At 38.9% G+C, this 17,330-nt stretch overlaps 1 protein-coding gene across 1 annotated transcript; it reads left to right on the forward strand.

Moving 5' to 3' along the window:
- The first annotated feature begins 9,050 nt into the window (after nucleotides 1-9,050).
- ERMN (ermin) lies at nucleotides 9,051-15,197 on the forward strand. Its single transcript, XM_004703806.2, has 3 exons — nucleotides 9,051-9,499; nucleotides 10,167-10,259; nucleotides 12,216-15,197. The coding sequence occupies exons 1-3, from the start codon at nucleotides 9,259-9,261 to the stop codon at nucleotides 12,722-12,724; spliced, it is 843 nt and encodes a 280-aa protein (XP_004703863.1). The 5' UTR covers nucleotides 9,051-9,258; the 3' UTR covers nucleotides 12,725-15,197.
- The last annotated feature ends 2,133 nt before the right edge of the window (nucleotides 15,198-17,330 follow it).

Consider the following 17,330-nt stretch of genomic DNA (forward strand, 5'->3'; position numbering starts at 1 on the left):
TGTCCATCTACTTGCTCACTATAGGGATCAGTGATGATATTACTCACTGTCTTCCATATGAAGAGGACTCTATTTTTGGTGAGTGTCCTCCCTTTTGGTACGCTACTTTCAGTACCACCCCAATGCTTTGTTCATGTTGGTCATGTGTTCTCTGTGCAGGGCTGCCCTCTCCTCTAATTCTCATCAAGTATCCGTCCTAGTTCTTCCTTGGTTGTTGTTATCAGTTTTGAAATGCTGTTTGGTGCCTCACTGGGAGGCTAGACCCCAGCTTCTAGAACCACCACAAGCAGGCTTTTCTTGAGACATAAGAAAGTCGTTGTCTTCAAAGAGACCATAGACTATCCCTTTGCTACCCTCATTGATAGAAAGCATACTTTTAGGCTATCATCGAATCTTCAAGTTCTGTGACATTGCATTTTAAAACTCACCCATTATTCAGAGTTCCCTATGCCCTCACTAGACAACATGCACACATATTTAACCTCAGGACATTTCATTACTAGAAAGACAGTAATTATTCCACGGGAGGTATAAATATAAAGGCATGGTACAACATGGTAACCGAGGATAAGCAACTGAATCTAATTTATACTAGGTACCAGGGAATGATAATTTTGGAAGGAAAATATATGGATGCCAATTGATTTTATGATCTTATGATACTCAGAGTTTTCACAGCAGTTCACACATTAGCTGTTCTTTCCGGTTGGAGTTCTAATCTCTAAAGTGAATTGATGAAGATTTTTCAGATTTTTCAAGGTCCTGCAGAGTTGAACATTCTCCAGTGACATTTCTTCATTCTCTGGGGAAGTTTCTATGGGTTATTGGCAAAATGTTGAGCTGAAAGTGTACCTGTGACATTGTGATGGAACAGGGGACTGCTGCCACTTGATACCTGTGATGACATTGTCATATGTCAACCAGACTAGGTTGAATTGAGTGCTCCCCAATTGCTTTTCCTGTTGGTTTTTAGTTAAGGTGGCCCAGAGGAGACATTCTTGGGTGGGAGTTGGAGGGATGAAGGGAAGCCCTCGTGATTTGATATCCCACACAGTGCCTGGTTTGCTGGCTTTTTCTGTTAGACTTGGGGTAATAGTTAAGCCTAAACCTGCTCCGTCTGTTCCGGGATCCCTTCTTGTCTTCTTGAATCCCGTGCCAGGTGCATATTTCGCTCAGGGATGGATGGATGGTGCCAGTGTCTCTCGTAGGACTAAGGTCACAGACAGGAAGAGCTGAAAGAGATTTCAGTTCTTTGTCCTTGTGTATTCTAGCTTATACATGTGGCTTCAGCTTGTCCTTGCTTTTTTAAATATACCTGTCTTCTCAACTGCCTGTGTGTTAGTCTGGGTAGACTAGAGAAACAAATCCGTGGACACATATATATGTATATAAGGAGGAGATTTATATACAAGAGCACTTGAACATTGAGAAAACATCCAAGAAAACATCCAGATCAAGTCCATAAGTCTGATAGTAACCCATATGTCCAATACCAATCTATGACGTACTCTTCAGACTCACAATGACACCGAATGTAGAAGATCACAGACCAGTGGGTAGAAAGTCTTTGGATCCAGTGGCATTGGAAACATCTCAGGGCTGGCAGAGGGGTCTCTGCATGGTTTCTCCAACATCTAGGGCTGCATCAGGGTGCGTCCATGTGTCTTGTCAGCTGCTATGTCTCCTAGGGTGTGAGCAGAGTCTCTCACCTCCAAGGAGGAAATACCAGAATTCCCACAATCCTTAGGGGAAGGCTATGCCCACACAGAAGCGTCATTGGCTATGACCTGATTGACAGGCTAGACTCTACCCCTACATGCTTAATCCTTAAATTGACAATTATATAACTACCACAGACCACCCCATATCAATTTGACACTTTCACATAACTCTGTAGCCATATGTAATTTTCAAACAAACAATAATAAAATCAAATCTGTACCTAATGGGAGAAAACTAAAATGCATACAATTCAACATGTGCCACCCTCATTTAAACATAACATTTTATAAGTGAACAAAACAAAAGTATCCTATTTCTACCAATTGCAGTTAAGTAACGCCTACACTTTGATCCTATAATCCTATGAATATATTCCCCCACCTATGAAAGTTTCTAAGTCAACCACTTCATGCCTTTATTCCCCCAATTTTGGGTATCCAATTTCTATATTTCCCACTTACATCAACCCAGTGCTCTGAGGAGACAATCATAGTTTTCAACCAGTCAAATCAGGACAGGCCATCCATAAAGTCAACAGCAATGTGCACCAGTTCACAGGCTCAAAAATCTTTTCATCTGGTCGGGTTTTGATCAACTCAATGTGGGCTACCTCTTTAGCCTCACCAGGCTGTCCATTGGTTGCCTTAGACCATGGCCCCATCACAAAATCTCAATAACCCTAGCCCCAGTCAATCCACTCTCATTTTCTCCTCTAGTTCCTGTAAACCAGGTCCATGGGTGTCAGTGACCAGCCTCAACCCATCTCTCTATTGCTGCTTTCTCCCACTTCCACTCAACTAGTGGATCCAGGTGGCTACCTAGCGAGCATTTCAGCCTGTCCACAGGCTTCCTTTAATCTTCAGTCCTAGAGAGTTTTCTTCATGGTTCCAGATTTTTTGCAGCTTCTGACAAAACCACCAGAGTTCAAACTTCAAATCCAAAGAGTTCCTTTTCTTCAAGCTATCAAGCTTGTCCCCAGGCAAGTCTCTTAGAATGCAAATGCCCTGAGAACCCCAAAGCACTGGGTGGGGCATATCTTTTCAGAGTCTTCTCTGCTGGTGTGTCCTAAACCCATCTAAAGATCCAGTTTTAATGGCTGATGACAAATGGGCTTACAAACTCTCTATTTACATACTTCCCAATAAACATTTCTATCAGTTGTTATATCAATAATAATAAACAGAGGAAATCAGTATAAACAAAATAGAAGAAGATAATAAACTCAATTCTTAAAACAGTCAAGTTCAATCCTTATTTAGCCTATGTAAATCCTTATCTAAACTATTCTATTTAGACAAAAATATGGGATTAGGCCTCCAGAGTATCAGCCTGAGTCAGGCTTTCTGCCCGTCATTTTGACCTTCTGTCAACCATTTTCTCTAGCCAGCATGGTCTCTGAGAAATTCAAATGGTGATTTCTACCCATGAGCTCAAAATGTACATTAATCACTTTCATTCTCAACATTTCAAACAGGAATAATCAAAGACTACAACCACATAATAATCAAAACTTTAATTTCCCATATTCTTTCCAGAAAACAACTCAGTAAACTGCAAGGATCTATCTGACTTCTGGCTAGCCAAAGAAGGGACACGACCATGAGGGAGAGGTCAAACCAACATCTCCTCTCCATCTTTATGATTAGTTTCTCTACTACCCCACTTCCAAGGTACCATAATGTGTTAGTCTGGGTAGACTAAAGAAACAAATCCATGGACACACCTATATGTATATAAGAAGGAGATTTATATACAAGAGCACTTGAACATTGAGCAAACATCCAGATCAAGTAAATAAGTCCAATATTAGCCCATATGTCCGATACCAATCTATAAAGTCTTCAGACTCAGAAAACACATGCAATGATGCCGAATGTAGAAGATCACAGGCCAGTGGGTAGAAAGTCGGTGGATCCAGAGGCATTGGAAACATCTCAGGGCTGGCAGGGGTCTCTGCATGGCTTCTCCAACACCCTAGGGCTGCATCAGGATGGGTCCACATGTCATGTCAGCTGCTATGTCTCCCAGGGTGTGAGCAGAGTCTCTCAACTCCAAGGAGGAAATACCAGAACTCTCAGAATCTTTAGGGGAAGGCTATGCCCACACAGGAGCCTCATTGACTATGACCTGATTGACAAGCTAGACTCCACCCCTGCATGCTTAATCCTTACATTGCCAATTATAGAACTACCACACCTTCCTGTGAACATCAAAGTCCAGCATGCTACAGCCACGGTCCTACCCAATAAGCCTACAACACTAAGATTGCGTCTTTGACAAATGCTGTTGTCAGGGTCCTTTGATTTGGTTCTAACCCATGGTAAACTTCCGAGACAACATCACTAGCACTCATGATGTCTAAGGTAAAATCCAGAGAGAGAGAGAGAGAAAATCTCTTAATGGTCCTACCTTTTCATCGTGTGAACCCTGATTGATACAATACCCCCATCCCCTTTATTATATAAATCATTTGTATAAAAACTAACTCCAATCAGCCAACATCAGGAATTTTAGATTTATTTCTTGTTTTGATTCAGTGCTCATTGAATATCTGTTAGCTATAACATTAACTTGTAGTTTGGCTTTTTATATGCCATTATAGGTCAGGATTTTATTATTTTTCTCAATGTAATCTTGCTTTGTGAACCTAATATAACTTTCACATTAAGCATGTGGTTTTAACAAATGTTGTTGTTAGGGTTCATTGATTCAGTCACAACTCATGTGAACCCAATGCTTACCAGAAGGAAACTGCATCATCCTCACAATCATTGCTATATTTGAACCCATCACTAGAGTCCTGACGTCAACCTATCTTACTGAAAGTTTTCCTCATCTTTGTTGACCTTATACTTTAACAAGTAGGTCCTTCTTAATGACATGTCTAAAGTATCTAAAATAAAGGCTTGCCATCCTCACATCTGAGGAACATTTTAGCTGTACTTATTCTGAGACACATTTGTTTGCACTTCTGGTCAAACACCCATTGCCAGTGAGTTGATTCTAACTCATAGCAACCCTATAGGATAGAGCTTGAAACACTGGTGGGCTTGAAACACTGACCTTGTGGCTCCCTGCTCAACACTTAATAAAACACTTTTTTTTTTAAAGAAAGGTGAATACATTGGTTAGCTGACTGGGATAATTTGGTTTTATGTCAACTTGACTAGGTCAGAATCCTCTCATGATGCGATCTAACAAAGTGTGGTCAATTCCGTGATGAGATCTTCTGTGAAACAGTCAAGCAGTTGTGGGAAGAATAGGGTGGCATCCTACCTCCTCAATCTGGCCACAGCCACAATATAATTGAGAGAGGTTTCGTTCAAAGTGTGATCCACTCTTAGTATAGATTGACACTGTGGGGAAGCTAGCTCACTTCTGTTGCTGGATCTGGATCCTGCATCTAGTTTATTGGCCATTCTTATCATATTGCCTATAGATCCCAGAAGCCATTAGCAGACTGCTAACTTTGGATTCATTTGACTTTGTGTTTGCCAACCTGTGTGGACTTCCTGCTTTTCTGTCCTGCTTCCTGTTTGTCAACCCCTGAAGCTACAGGAGTCAGGAGAAGCCCCCAACTTATATCTGGCCAATGGACTTAAGCTAGATTGGATTTAACTACTTCCACAACTGTGTGACTCATAGTAACCCTGTAGGACAGGGTAGAATTACCCCTGTTGGTTTCCAAAAACTGTAAGTCTTTATGTGAGTAGAAAGCTCAATCTTTCTCCTGCTGAGCAGCTGGTGGTTTCCAACTTTGGACTTTGTGGTTTGCAGTCCATTGCCTAATGAATGTGCGAGAACTTTATGGGTCAGAATTGATTTGATGGCAGTGAATCATCAATCACAATTGTGTGAGCTATTTATTGACATAAATCCCTTTCTCTATAGATACACATACAAGCGTCATTCATGTTGCTTCTCTGGAATAAAGTTTGCTTCTCAGCCTAACACACTGAGACTGACAGAACTTTGGTGAATGTTTCTGTTTTTCTAAATTGGAACTAATTCTAATGCCCAGAGACAATACTGTCAAAGCACTATATTAGAAAGTAACTCAAAATGCATGAAATTGCCATTAAAACCATGGTGTAGGTATAAATTACCCAATGGATTAAAGAAATCCAGTAGAGAGAGAAAATGTGCTTAAATTCTCTAAAGCCTTCTGTTTATACCTGCCCATCCCTTGGCTGCTCCCAATTTCACTGTGAATGATTAGAAATGGGCTTCTTTAATGTGAAACTGAGGAGCAGGTGCTCGGTTTAGTGCTAGGCATTTGGTTGAGGTAGTAACACCTCTTAGCTGTAAGGAACTCACAATCTAAGACGTCCCTATGTGTTGCTAATCTCAGTTTCTATAGCCTCCCTCTCTGATTCCATATATATATTTGCTGTTCCAGATTCTAGTTTGTTCTAGCTCCAAGTTAGTGAAAACCAAAGCAAACCAAACTCACTGCATTCAAGTCGATACCACCTCATAGCAACTCTATGGGACAGGGTAGAACTTCCCCTGTGAATTTCTGAGACTGTAACTCTTTAGAAAGTCACAGGCCCTGTCTTTCTCCTGAGTTAGTGAAGGGGTGCCACTAACCCATGAAGCTCTAGATCCTGTCCCTTGAACTAAGGGAGTATTCTTGACATCAACAATCCTCTCACAGCATTCCTCAGGAGACTGATAGAAAGCATACTTTTAGGCTATCATAGATTGGCTGCATCTCTTGGGGAAAAACACACTGCCATTAAGTTAATTTCAACCCTTTGATAGCCTCCCCCGACCTTCCTCAGCAGTAGGCCATCTCTCTTGGGAGAAATTTCCTTGCCCCAAACTCGGTCTAATCCAACATATATCCTCTAGGGCAGAACTCTCCCTTTTGGTTTCCAAGGCTGTCATCTTTGGTAGGCAGTCAAGAACTTGAACCAATGTGCCACCGAACCTCTTTGTCTCTAGAGAATGCTTTAGCGATCCATCTTTTCTGATACCACCCTTGGCTGCCCTCTCTTGGCTATGGAGTGGTTGGGTTGCTAACCACAAGTCAGTAGTTTGAAACCACCAGCTACTCCAAGGGAGAGAGAGGAGGCTTTCTAGTCCCGTAGAAAAACATAGTCTAAGAAACTCACAGGGGCAGTTCTACCCTGACCTGTTGGGTCCCCATGAGTCAGATTGCCTCGATGACAAGGAGTTTGCTTGTTCTGATTTAGCAGCATAGTTAATTCTTCAGGCCACAGCCCCATTTGATTTCTGGCACACAGAAACATAAACACACAAGATAAGAATGGAGCTATTTTGCATGCTGCAAGCCTTCATCAGTAGGCTCATTAGCTGTGCGATTATGGGCAAGTTCCTTTCTGTTTCTCTGTGCTTCACTATTCTAGCCTATGAAATGGGGAAAGCACAGCCCTTCCTCAAAGATTGCTAGGAAGATTAGGCAATTAGAACATTGCCTAGCATATACGTGTTATATAAGCACTTGTTAAAAATATTTTAAAACAGGCAAACAGGTTAGATTGCTAAGTAGGAAACAACTAGTGATGGCAAAGGAGAGAGTTTAAGCTTCTTCTAGAAAGTAGCCCTATATGTAGGAGATGGGGATTGGCATCAGAGGGACTGTGCATCCTAGATAAAGCCCCTGCTAGGTGTAGTAGCACTAGACACAACACTAAGGGTGATACATTAGCAGTTAATCTCCAAACTTGAGTCTTCATCCCTTACAAAGGCTCTGAAACATTTTCTCAAAGGGATATATATATACACACACACACATATACATATATATATAATATAATATAATTGAGCACCTACTGAATTCAAAACATATGCTATGTGCTGGGGATGCCTTAATTCACAAGCTAACCATCATTCTAGGTCAGATGAAACTTACACTTTGATGTACAAGAAAGATATTATACAGACAATTGTATAATTAGCTATTTCATCACAATTGTGAAAAGTGCTTTGAAACAGTGAAGATAATTTGTAACAGGAATCTGGTCCCATTCCTGTGGATCAGGGAACGTGTCATTAAGGAAATTGCATTTAAAGCCCCAAAGCTAAGAATTTAGACCAGCTGGTTAGACCAAAGGCTTGGTTTTGAAGAGAAAGGGGCATTCCCAGCAGAGGGAGTGGCGTGGGGAAAGGTTCTAGAATCTTTTCTTTTGGAAGAATGAAATAATCATTGCTAGCAGAGGTTTTGTAGAATCATCTCTTTCCCCCAAGGGCAGACTGCATTAGTACTACAGTGAATCCTCGTTTATCGCGGTTAATCGGTTCTAGACCCTACCGTGATAAATGGAATTCCGCGAAGTAGGATTCCTTATTTGTAAATCAAATATTTTCGTAGTTAGAGCATAGAGGACATGAAAAAACACCCTTTAGTCATCATTACACTCGTATTACCCAATTTATTAAACGAAAAAGGGAAAATACAGTAAAACATTTTGGACGTTACAATGATCATTTATTATTTATTATATTATTTATGGCATCAATCGTGTACAGTATGAGCCAATCAGTGGCAGTAATGACAGAGCATGCGCTGTTACGCAAAAACCGCGATAGAGTGAAGCCGCGGAAGTCGAAGCGCGAAGTGGCGAGGGTTCACTGTATATAATTTTATAGGTCTCACCTAATTTTAGCAAGGAATATGGAGATTATTCTGATTGGGGACTGGGAAACCTTTTTTGAAATTATAGTAAGGTATTCAAGAACGAATTAGGAATCTGTAAAAGTAAGTAGATTTGAGAATAGGACATTTTAGGACAAATAAATTACTCCAAACTTTTTTTTAATTGGCATCAACAATTTGATAGAACTTTATTTGCTTGATTTCCCTCCGCCCCCCCCTTTTTTCCCCCAGAGATCCAGTGACTGGGCATCCCATGAAATCTGCCGCCAGAAACATTCCCAATGAAACTGTCCTGCCTCCAGGTTTTGAGAAGCTGTTTTTATTCTAAAATAAATATGAGACTGGGCCATTGTCCTCTACAAAATAGCCGCGGTTTTACTTAAATCAAATCCGTTTGGAAATGCTAAGCCGGTTAGGCAGAACTAATGTGCCTCAAGGTGGTCATTCTCTCGGGATTAAAGCTGTGGAACAATTAAAGCTCCTGTTACAAGGAAAATAACAAAGGGCCATTATGAAAGGGGACAGAAATCTCTGTTCCCAGAGGGGGGGCTGACTCGCTGAAAGTCCCCTTGTACATGCCAACACAAAAGCATGATTGCCTAGGGTTGTTTGTTTATGTAAATTAAGCGGGTGTCACTAATTCTGCAAGTGGGACTGCAGAGCAACAAAAAAACGACAATGATTGGTTGGATCCATGCTCCCTGGCTGGTGAGAAATCTGGCCAATTCTGTTGCCTTTGCTCTAAACTCTGTCTGGACATCTTTAGGAAGAGAAGTTTGTTATTATGTATGAAACTGATGTTTTGAAATTACTATTCTTAGAGTAGAAGGTGGGATTAGAGGATTTCCAGGCAAAAGAAGTCATCCGATCAAGGTTCTGCTCGCTTGTTGGTATAATTTCCCTCAACATACATCATGACAGAAGTTCCAGTGACCTTCCGTGGGGCTGAGTGCAATGGAGATACACCACCTGAAAATGGGCAACAACCAACCACTAAAATCAAAGACGAAGCATCCCCTGCTGATGGCACACCACCCTACTACAGCGTGGACCCTCGTCTTGGAGATGAACCCTTAGAAGAGCCTCAGGGGGGAAGTGAAACATCACAACGGGCTCTGGTGGTCAACTCATCCCTGGATGAGACGCTCCTTCAAGGTAAAGTATCTCTGGGCTCTTCAATTTGCTTGCTTTGATTGGTATACTCACCATGGGTTCCAGTATAACAGGAATGACCTAAATATTTTTTTTAAGTTTAAAATCTATTTTTCAAATATGACCCCTTAATTTTACTAAGGCTAGATAGCCTAAGGACTAAACCTCTGCCTCAGTTCAAATCTAGAATGACCTATTTGATGGCTCTATGATATTAGAGAACGTTCTTAGTCTCAGACAGTCTCCATTTTCTCTTGACGAGCATGGTTTATAGTGCTGGTGGAAGAATTATTTAAGACTTATCCGCTTCAGTTGTCTACATAGAGTAAGTGTTGGCTGAATGTTGACAGTTGGTGACAGTGGTAGAACTCTATTAGTATTATGAACAATCTCATTATTATTTGAACAAGAGGGATTCACATTTTCAAATTCTTTTTCAAAATATATCTGAAGATGTCTAAATTAAGGGTTCTATGTTTCATGTAGATATAAAAGGGAAATTATTATTATACCCATAAATAAATGGAACCACTGAATAAATGAGTCAAGGATATTTTTAATCAGCAGAGTTAAAATGAAAAACTCTACCTAGAGTCCAAATTGATCATTTATTTTCTCTCAAACTATCTAAATGCTTAAATATTAATGCTGTCGTTTCTCCCCCTCCCAGAAAACAGAGAAGAGAACCTCTTTATTGTTCATAAGGCTATTACAGACCTTTCCCTCCAAGAAACGAGTACTGAGGAAATGGCATTCAGAGAAGGTAACAGAGCCACCATTTTGTACACAGAAATTGGAGTGATTTGAGTGACAGTTTTTGCATGTGATGTGACATGAGAATGGATTTCATGAGAGCAATCTAGACAATGTCTTAAAGGATCTCCAAGCTGCTGCAGGCAGATAAAGGAGTCTTGGCTTGTCTGTGACTTCCACCTTAGAAAGCATTCCAGATGCTGCAAGGCTGACAGTGAAAGGGCTGGCAGAGGTGACCAGCATGCTCAATCTACCTCTGATTGAGTTAGTTCACTGTGTCAGCATTTCTTTAATTTGATGTCTTTAATTTCAAATGGTACCAGGCACCTTGTGAAATGTAAATGTTTTAAAAATGGGTTTATGCAGAAAGCTGGCCATTGTCAGACAGTTTAAATTACTTTTAAAAATTAATCTATAAGACAACACTAGCTCTCTGATAGAAGCCCCAAATGGTTGCCTAATTCTTGTCAAAGAAAATTCCCAGGATGAGAAAGCTAATTTTATTTGTGCCCTTTCAGAAAATTGGAGAACAGACTAAGAGCCACAAATTCTTTAGGAGTCTGTTCGAAAAAGATGTCTACATCCAAGCAGGTGCCAAAATGAAGTACAGGATAAACTGTACTTTATTAACCATTCATTCATTTGTCATCTTGTAGGCTTAAACAGCTTATCTCAAAATTAACCATTTTATTTAAATGGTTATTAAAGTTAATTTATCTCAAAATTGAAGCCAGCTCTTTTATCCAGTTTGGTTTCATTAATATCAAGGACCTCACAGGCAAAATATTGAAGAGATGATAGATTGAACATCACACAAAATAGGAAATGCCAAGAGAACATGGGTGTGATTGGCGATTTTCTGCATTTTTCTCTTTTGCATGGATACTTCATAGACTGTCAACTGACCATATTCAATGGCTCACTGCGCAGTCTTTAAGGAAGAATATGGTGACAGTCATTGTCAGATAGTTACGTTTTCAGAGACAGTTTAGAAGATGTGTTATGTGCCTTCAAGTTGATCCTAACTCATAGTGACCTTGTAAGACAGAGTAAATAGTCCATAGGGTTTCTTAAGCTATAATCTATAAGGGGAAGAATGTAATGGTTATATATGGGCTGCTGACGAAAAGGTTATCAGTCTGAAATCACCAGTCGCTCTGCGGGGGCAAGTTGAGGCTTTCTACTCCCATAAAACGTTTCAGTCTGGGAAGCTCACAGGGACTTTCTACTCCCATAAAATGTTTCAGTCTGGGAAACTCACAGGGACAGTTCTACTCATGCCTCCTACGCTACAAAAAAGATCCATTTATTTGATTCTTGTGGGGGGAAAAATAAAGCAAAATAAATCTTAAGATTTTAACAAATCTTGAAATGTATACTTACTTAAAATGTAAAGATCATTGACTAGGCTGGATACTTACTACCTGGTAAGAGTGCGGTTTAAGTAGCTAGTGGTATTAATCCATATGTGCATATATATATATATCTTTATATATAATATATATATATCCTTCTATGTAAGTTTATAATGTAATTCCTAGAATCAAGGAAATGAAAAGAAAGCAAAAAACCTAGGATAAAAATTGATTTGTGTACATCTTTCTGTGAGACTAGAACATTGTGCGAAGAGCAAAGAAACAATGGCCTCCACCTTATTTATAGGCCATCGGGAGCCCTAGTGGGACTGTGTGTGGTAAGGCTGGCGCTTCACTGCACACTGCATGGGACAAAGATGAGGCTGTCTGTTTCCATAAAGATTCACAGCCTTAGAAACCCTATGTAGAGTGTTTCCCAAAGTGATTTGATTATTAAGCCTTTTTATTGTGTAACAAATATTAGTAACCCCCAGAATAATATCCCATGACAAACATGTTGGGAAATGCTTGTCCAAAGAAATAGCTTGGAGAATAAAAAGTGGGTATTTTGGAACTTATACATATCTGACTATGAATTGATTTTACTATAGGGCATCAGTGGGAGACGATTCCTCCAAGCAGCAAGGAGCAAGAAATAGTTAGACAGACGGAAAGGATTTGTGAAAAACCCATGGGAGTAGGAGAAGAAGCTAGAAAGAACACAGCCTACCAGACAACTGAAATTGAATGGCTGGGATTTCAAACACCCAACCAAGTCGGTGTGTTGCCTTCTGAACATGACCAGGAGCAAGAGAGTTGGGATGAAGAGACTAATGATGATGATGATGATGATGATGAAGATGAAGTTCGTGTGATAGCGTTTAAGAAAAAAAGTGAAGACGGGTCTCAATTAAAAGATGATGGCGATGCGACTGAGGACTCCCCTCTAAGCAGCCCTAGTTCCCAACCTGTGACACCAGAAGAGCATCCGACCTTGGGGAAAAAGAATGACATCTCTCGGAATGCTTACTCCCGATACAACACAATATCCTACCGGAAAATCCGCAAAGGGAACACCAAGCAGAGAATCGATGAATTCGAGTCAATGATGCATCTATAAACTAACTGGAACTCAGACATTCTCATGTGCTAAAAGCAAAGGTTACTTCTTTTTTTCCCCCCTGGATGCCTTTTTTTGAGTAATTCTCTTTAAAACATGGAAGCTTACTCCCTGTTTTGCTGTAAAATAATGCGGGAATAACCCTAGAAAACAGTCAGTCTGGTAACATCCAATCAAGAAGCATTAAATTCACTCGAGGCATTTGCTCTTAAAAACTTTATTAATAAAACCCTATGGAGCAGACACTGACTTGTCAGCACCCCAGGGCATCCTTCATGATTTGCTCTTAAAAAGTGGCAAGGTTTGGAAATGCAGTCATCAGGTGCAAGAGATGGCTTCTTGAAATGACCCCCATCTTTCTCCTGAGGTCTTTCTTGATGGATGTCCCAGGCAAGGGAAGGTCTGCAGTGAGGATGGCAATACACTTTTCAGAAGGCTTAAAATGAATATTTTAAGGGGTTTTCCTTGGCATCTACAGAGTGAAATTCTTCAGGTCTCCCAGGTGTTACCATACACTGAATTGCTCTGCAAGGGCTGAGCAGTCATCAGCAGGGAGAATTCTGTTAGCTAAATGTTGGCTTTAAGCTAGCAAGCTGAATTACACCATTGTGAGGCTGGTACAAAGGAGGAGCCAGGAAATTGGTGGGCAATGTACTAAAGAGGTGTATCCAATCGTTTTGCTTCTATGACTGAAAATAAAATCTTGCCTGCAACAGTTGAAGTCATTCAAAATGAAAAATGCCAGTCTTATCACACTTTTAAGAAACAACTCTTCTCTATTACCATACTTTCCTTTATTAACAGTTTCTCCGAATAATTTTCTTTCCTTAGAAACCTGGGACATCTGTAGTCAGAACTGTACTAGTTACTATGAATGTGGAAATAATTATCTTAGAATAATTTCAAAGTAGAGTGTAAGGATATATTTTGGGTAACAAAGTTCTGATAGTAGTTGGGAATATTTAATTTATGGGACTTCAGCCCAAATCAAGATATTTAAAAATGTGGTGATAGAGCGTCCCTCAAATCAGCATTTCAAATAATGTATATTTATGAAAAGGGAGAGTATATTTCTATTCTTACTTTGTTGCACAATTTTTGATTTCATGCTTTCATATATATGAACTCTTGTCACCACAGATAAATATATTTTGGTGGGCCTTTCAAATAAAAGGACAATTCCTTATTGTCTGAATGTAATAGGGTCATTGTACTCTTCTACCCTTTGTTTATTTCTTTCTCATTTTGTGAAAAACCCTGGCTTAGCCTTTCATAGATCATTGCTTACTTATGTGTAACAAATCCCACACTCTCTAATGGCAATTTCTTCTAATTCTTCCTGGTCACTTAATATATTTCCACAGTATCATATACTGTTAGTTTTAAAAGACTCAATTTTGAGATCAGGACCTAGCACTCCTTCTATGCCTTCAGAGAACTAACAAATGAGCTATATAGAAATTCTTAACCCGGAACCTGTAGGCTTTATCCCCCACAATGCAACTTTTTAGAATGCATCCTAAGGTCTCTCTTGCCAAAACCAGGGAGAAGATTGGTGCACTAAGATAATTTCCTGATTAATACAGATCTTCCAAATCCTTTCACTTGGACACCCTAAGTTCGCTATTTGGATTATTGATAACCCTTATAATTTTCAACTTCACTTCAAATTCGAGCATGTGACTGCACCACATTGTGAGGCTAACCTCGATACAATGTGCATGTTGACTTGTTCCCGTAGAACTTTACAGAGTTGTGAAGGAAGTCTATGCCATAGGAAAGCAACCCATTCGTATGGGTTTTTAACTCATAGGAACCCTGGTCTTTCTGGCTTTGTACTCTGTTAGATGATTAACCATAGTGAAACTGTCTTGTTAACAAATATTATTTCAGAGTATATTCAGTCAGCAAATGCTTAAGGCGTATGGGTGAAGCAATGAAGTTGCAAATGACCACTGAAACTATCCTTTGCCATTGGTACTCATTGTCCTACTGTCATCTTACACCAAGGCCCTAGAGTTAAATAACCTTAAGCAGCATGATGGTGATGGAGGCTGTTAGGTTGTTTTTAACCTAGGAGTGACAGGGGTCTCCTTCAGTTGGCAAGGGGACATTTCGATTGTTTGAAGCTCCAGAGGGAACTTGGAAACTTCCATGGTCCAGGAATGGAGAGAAGGGCTTTCATGCCACGTAGGTAGAATATGGGGTTCTGATATTTCCCTGCATGACTTTTTGTTTTCCTTAGCTGTGGGAGGAACAAGAATTAATAACAGTTCTATTTCTCTGGCAGTATAAATTTACCTTTTACATAACACTATCTTGAATGCACAGAATATATGTTAAAAACAAAACTCACTGCCATCATATAGATTCCAATTCATATTCATGCATGCATATATATACACATATATATAACACTTTAAGTAAAGTAACACTCTGTCCAATTTGTGTTCAATAAAAGATTGTGTTCTGATTTGTGGTTTCTAGACTTTTTTCTGTGGTTTCCGATGGATATTTAGGACTTTAGCATATCAGAGTCTACAAAGGCCAACAACGAGTATCTTGTCCGAGACCAAGAGAACACCACCCTACTTTAATTTACTTGCATTATTTAAGATGTTTTCAAAATGATTGTACATGTAGCTATAAAAATAATTTCTAGAACATTTATATAAGTTGTATAGGTCCTGATTTATTAGTTTAGGTGCATCTTAACTCCAACCACTTGCCTATATCTGCATAGAAAGGCAATCCATGTAAACCACAGTGACACTTTTATAGTAATTGTCTCTGCTGATTTACATTTGGTAGCACTCTTGGCACATTTTCAAATGTAGGAGAGACATTAAAATTTTTCAAAGTGATAGAATAGAAAACTATGGAAAAGAATGAAACACCAGAGCATCCTAAAGAAAAAAATATGCTTAACCATGTGAGAAAAGCAACGACTTCTCTTACAGCCTGGACTTTCATTGCTCCACAAAAACAAGAATGCTATTAAACGTAATGTCACAAGTTCCAGCAAACATTTGCTAATATTAAGATATCAGACAGTTGCATAACAATAAATAAGAAGACACAGTGCATATACAGCTCATGAAGAACAATATGTGATCAGGCCATAGAATAAACACTAATACTAATATTGATATACTGATGGGCTTCAGAAAGCTCCCAGATACACAGTAACTACAAAATTAATTGATATAGTAAGTCACTACCATCTCTGGAGAAGTCTTAGAAATAACTGTAGAAAGTGGTCTGAATTTTTCCAGAAGTTTTATATCATCTATTTGGTTCTCTTATAAAAATAATAATTCAGGTAATCAGAGGTAGAGAAATTGGGTTATTAAAAAATAATCAAGGGGGAACCAATTGCAATGATCAACACATAACACACACACACACCCTTAGAGGGTAATGAACAACAGAAACATGGGTGAAGGGAGACAGTTGTTGGTGTATGAAAATAATAATAATTTATAATATATCAAGGGGTCACAAGAGTGGAGGGTGGGGAGGGAGAGAAAAAAGAGGAGCTGATACCAAGGGCTCAAATAGAAAGTAAATGTTTAGAAAGTGATGATGACAACATAAGTACAAATATCCTTGATACGATTGATATATGGATTACCAGAAGAGCTGTAAAAGTGCCCATTAAAATTATCTTAATAATAATAAAGTTTTAAAGACCAAAAAATATTTAAAGTAAAATCTAATCTATCTTTATTCTGTAAGTTTCAGTATAGTTCTTTCAGTAACAAATGCTTATCAAGGAAACAATAATGAAATTCATGGATTTGATGACCCTCTCTTATTTTCAAGTCGACCTCCTATAACTAATATGTATAAAATTAGAGAAATTTGGGCAACTGCTTGAAAGAGAAGCACTAAGCCATGTGTATAATCCTAAACTAAATTATAAGTGTCCTGATAACTTAGAGTATCCAGAGCAAAATAAAATTTAGTCCGCTTCAGGTATTTCTGTCCAAAAGTTCAGACACAGTCAATTAAAAGAGAATTAAAATATTTTTTGAATTCTAATTTTTCTTTGTTTTAAGTAGAAGCCTCTAGTTTTTCTTGCATGCAATTCAGTGCATCAAATAAAGAAATCCTCGCTGTATATTTATAAACATTGATTTGTGTTAAATTGTCAGGTAAAGGCTGTATTTGTGATATGAAAATAGTTTTAATATTTAAAGAAAAGTATTGATATTTACAGATAGCTATGGCCAATATCTTTAAACTGGCACATATTTATCATTAAATAATGTAGAAAACTTCTATTTTCAATGAAATTCTTTGTTACATACGTGATACTAACTTAGAATCTCAGCATGTTACACGTTGTTTTATTTGCTAGAAAAATGAGAAATTTTAGTTGTGCTTTGTGTGGAGAAGAAAAGATTCATATAAATTTGTGAAGATTTCCTAATTGGAATGGTCGCGATTGTTACCCATTCAGTGAAAAGCAGAGGAATTAGTGTGATGACATTTTTCTCCCTTTCTTTCTTTTACACACAGGTACCACCATCACATGCGCAACCATTTATTAAGCCTCATCAGGGATGTATGATATTTTATATTGCTTGTTCAAACCTGGCCA

Source organism: Echinops telfairi, unplaced genomic scaffold (genome assembly GCF_000313985.2).
Source record: "Echinops telfairi isolate 266 unplaced genomic scaffold, ASM31398v2 ScPeMD7_4;HRSCAF=17, whole genome shotgun sequence".
NCBI lineage: Eukaryota > Metazoa > Chordata > Mammalia > Afrosoricida > Tenrecidae > Echinops > Echinops telfairi.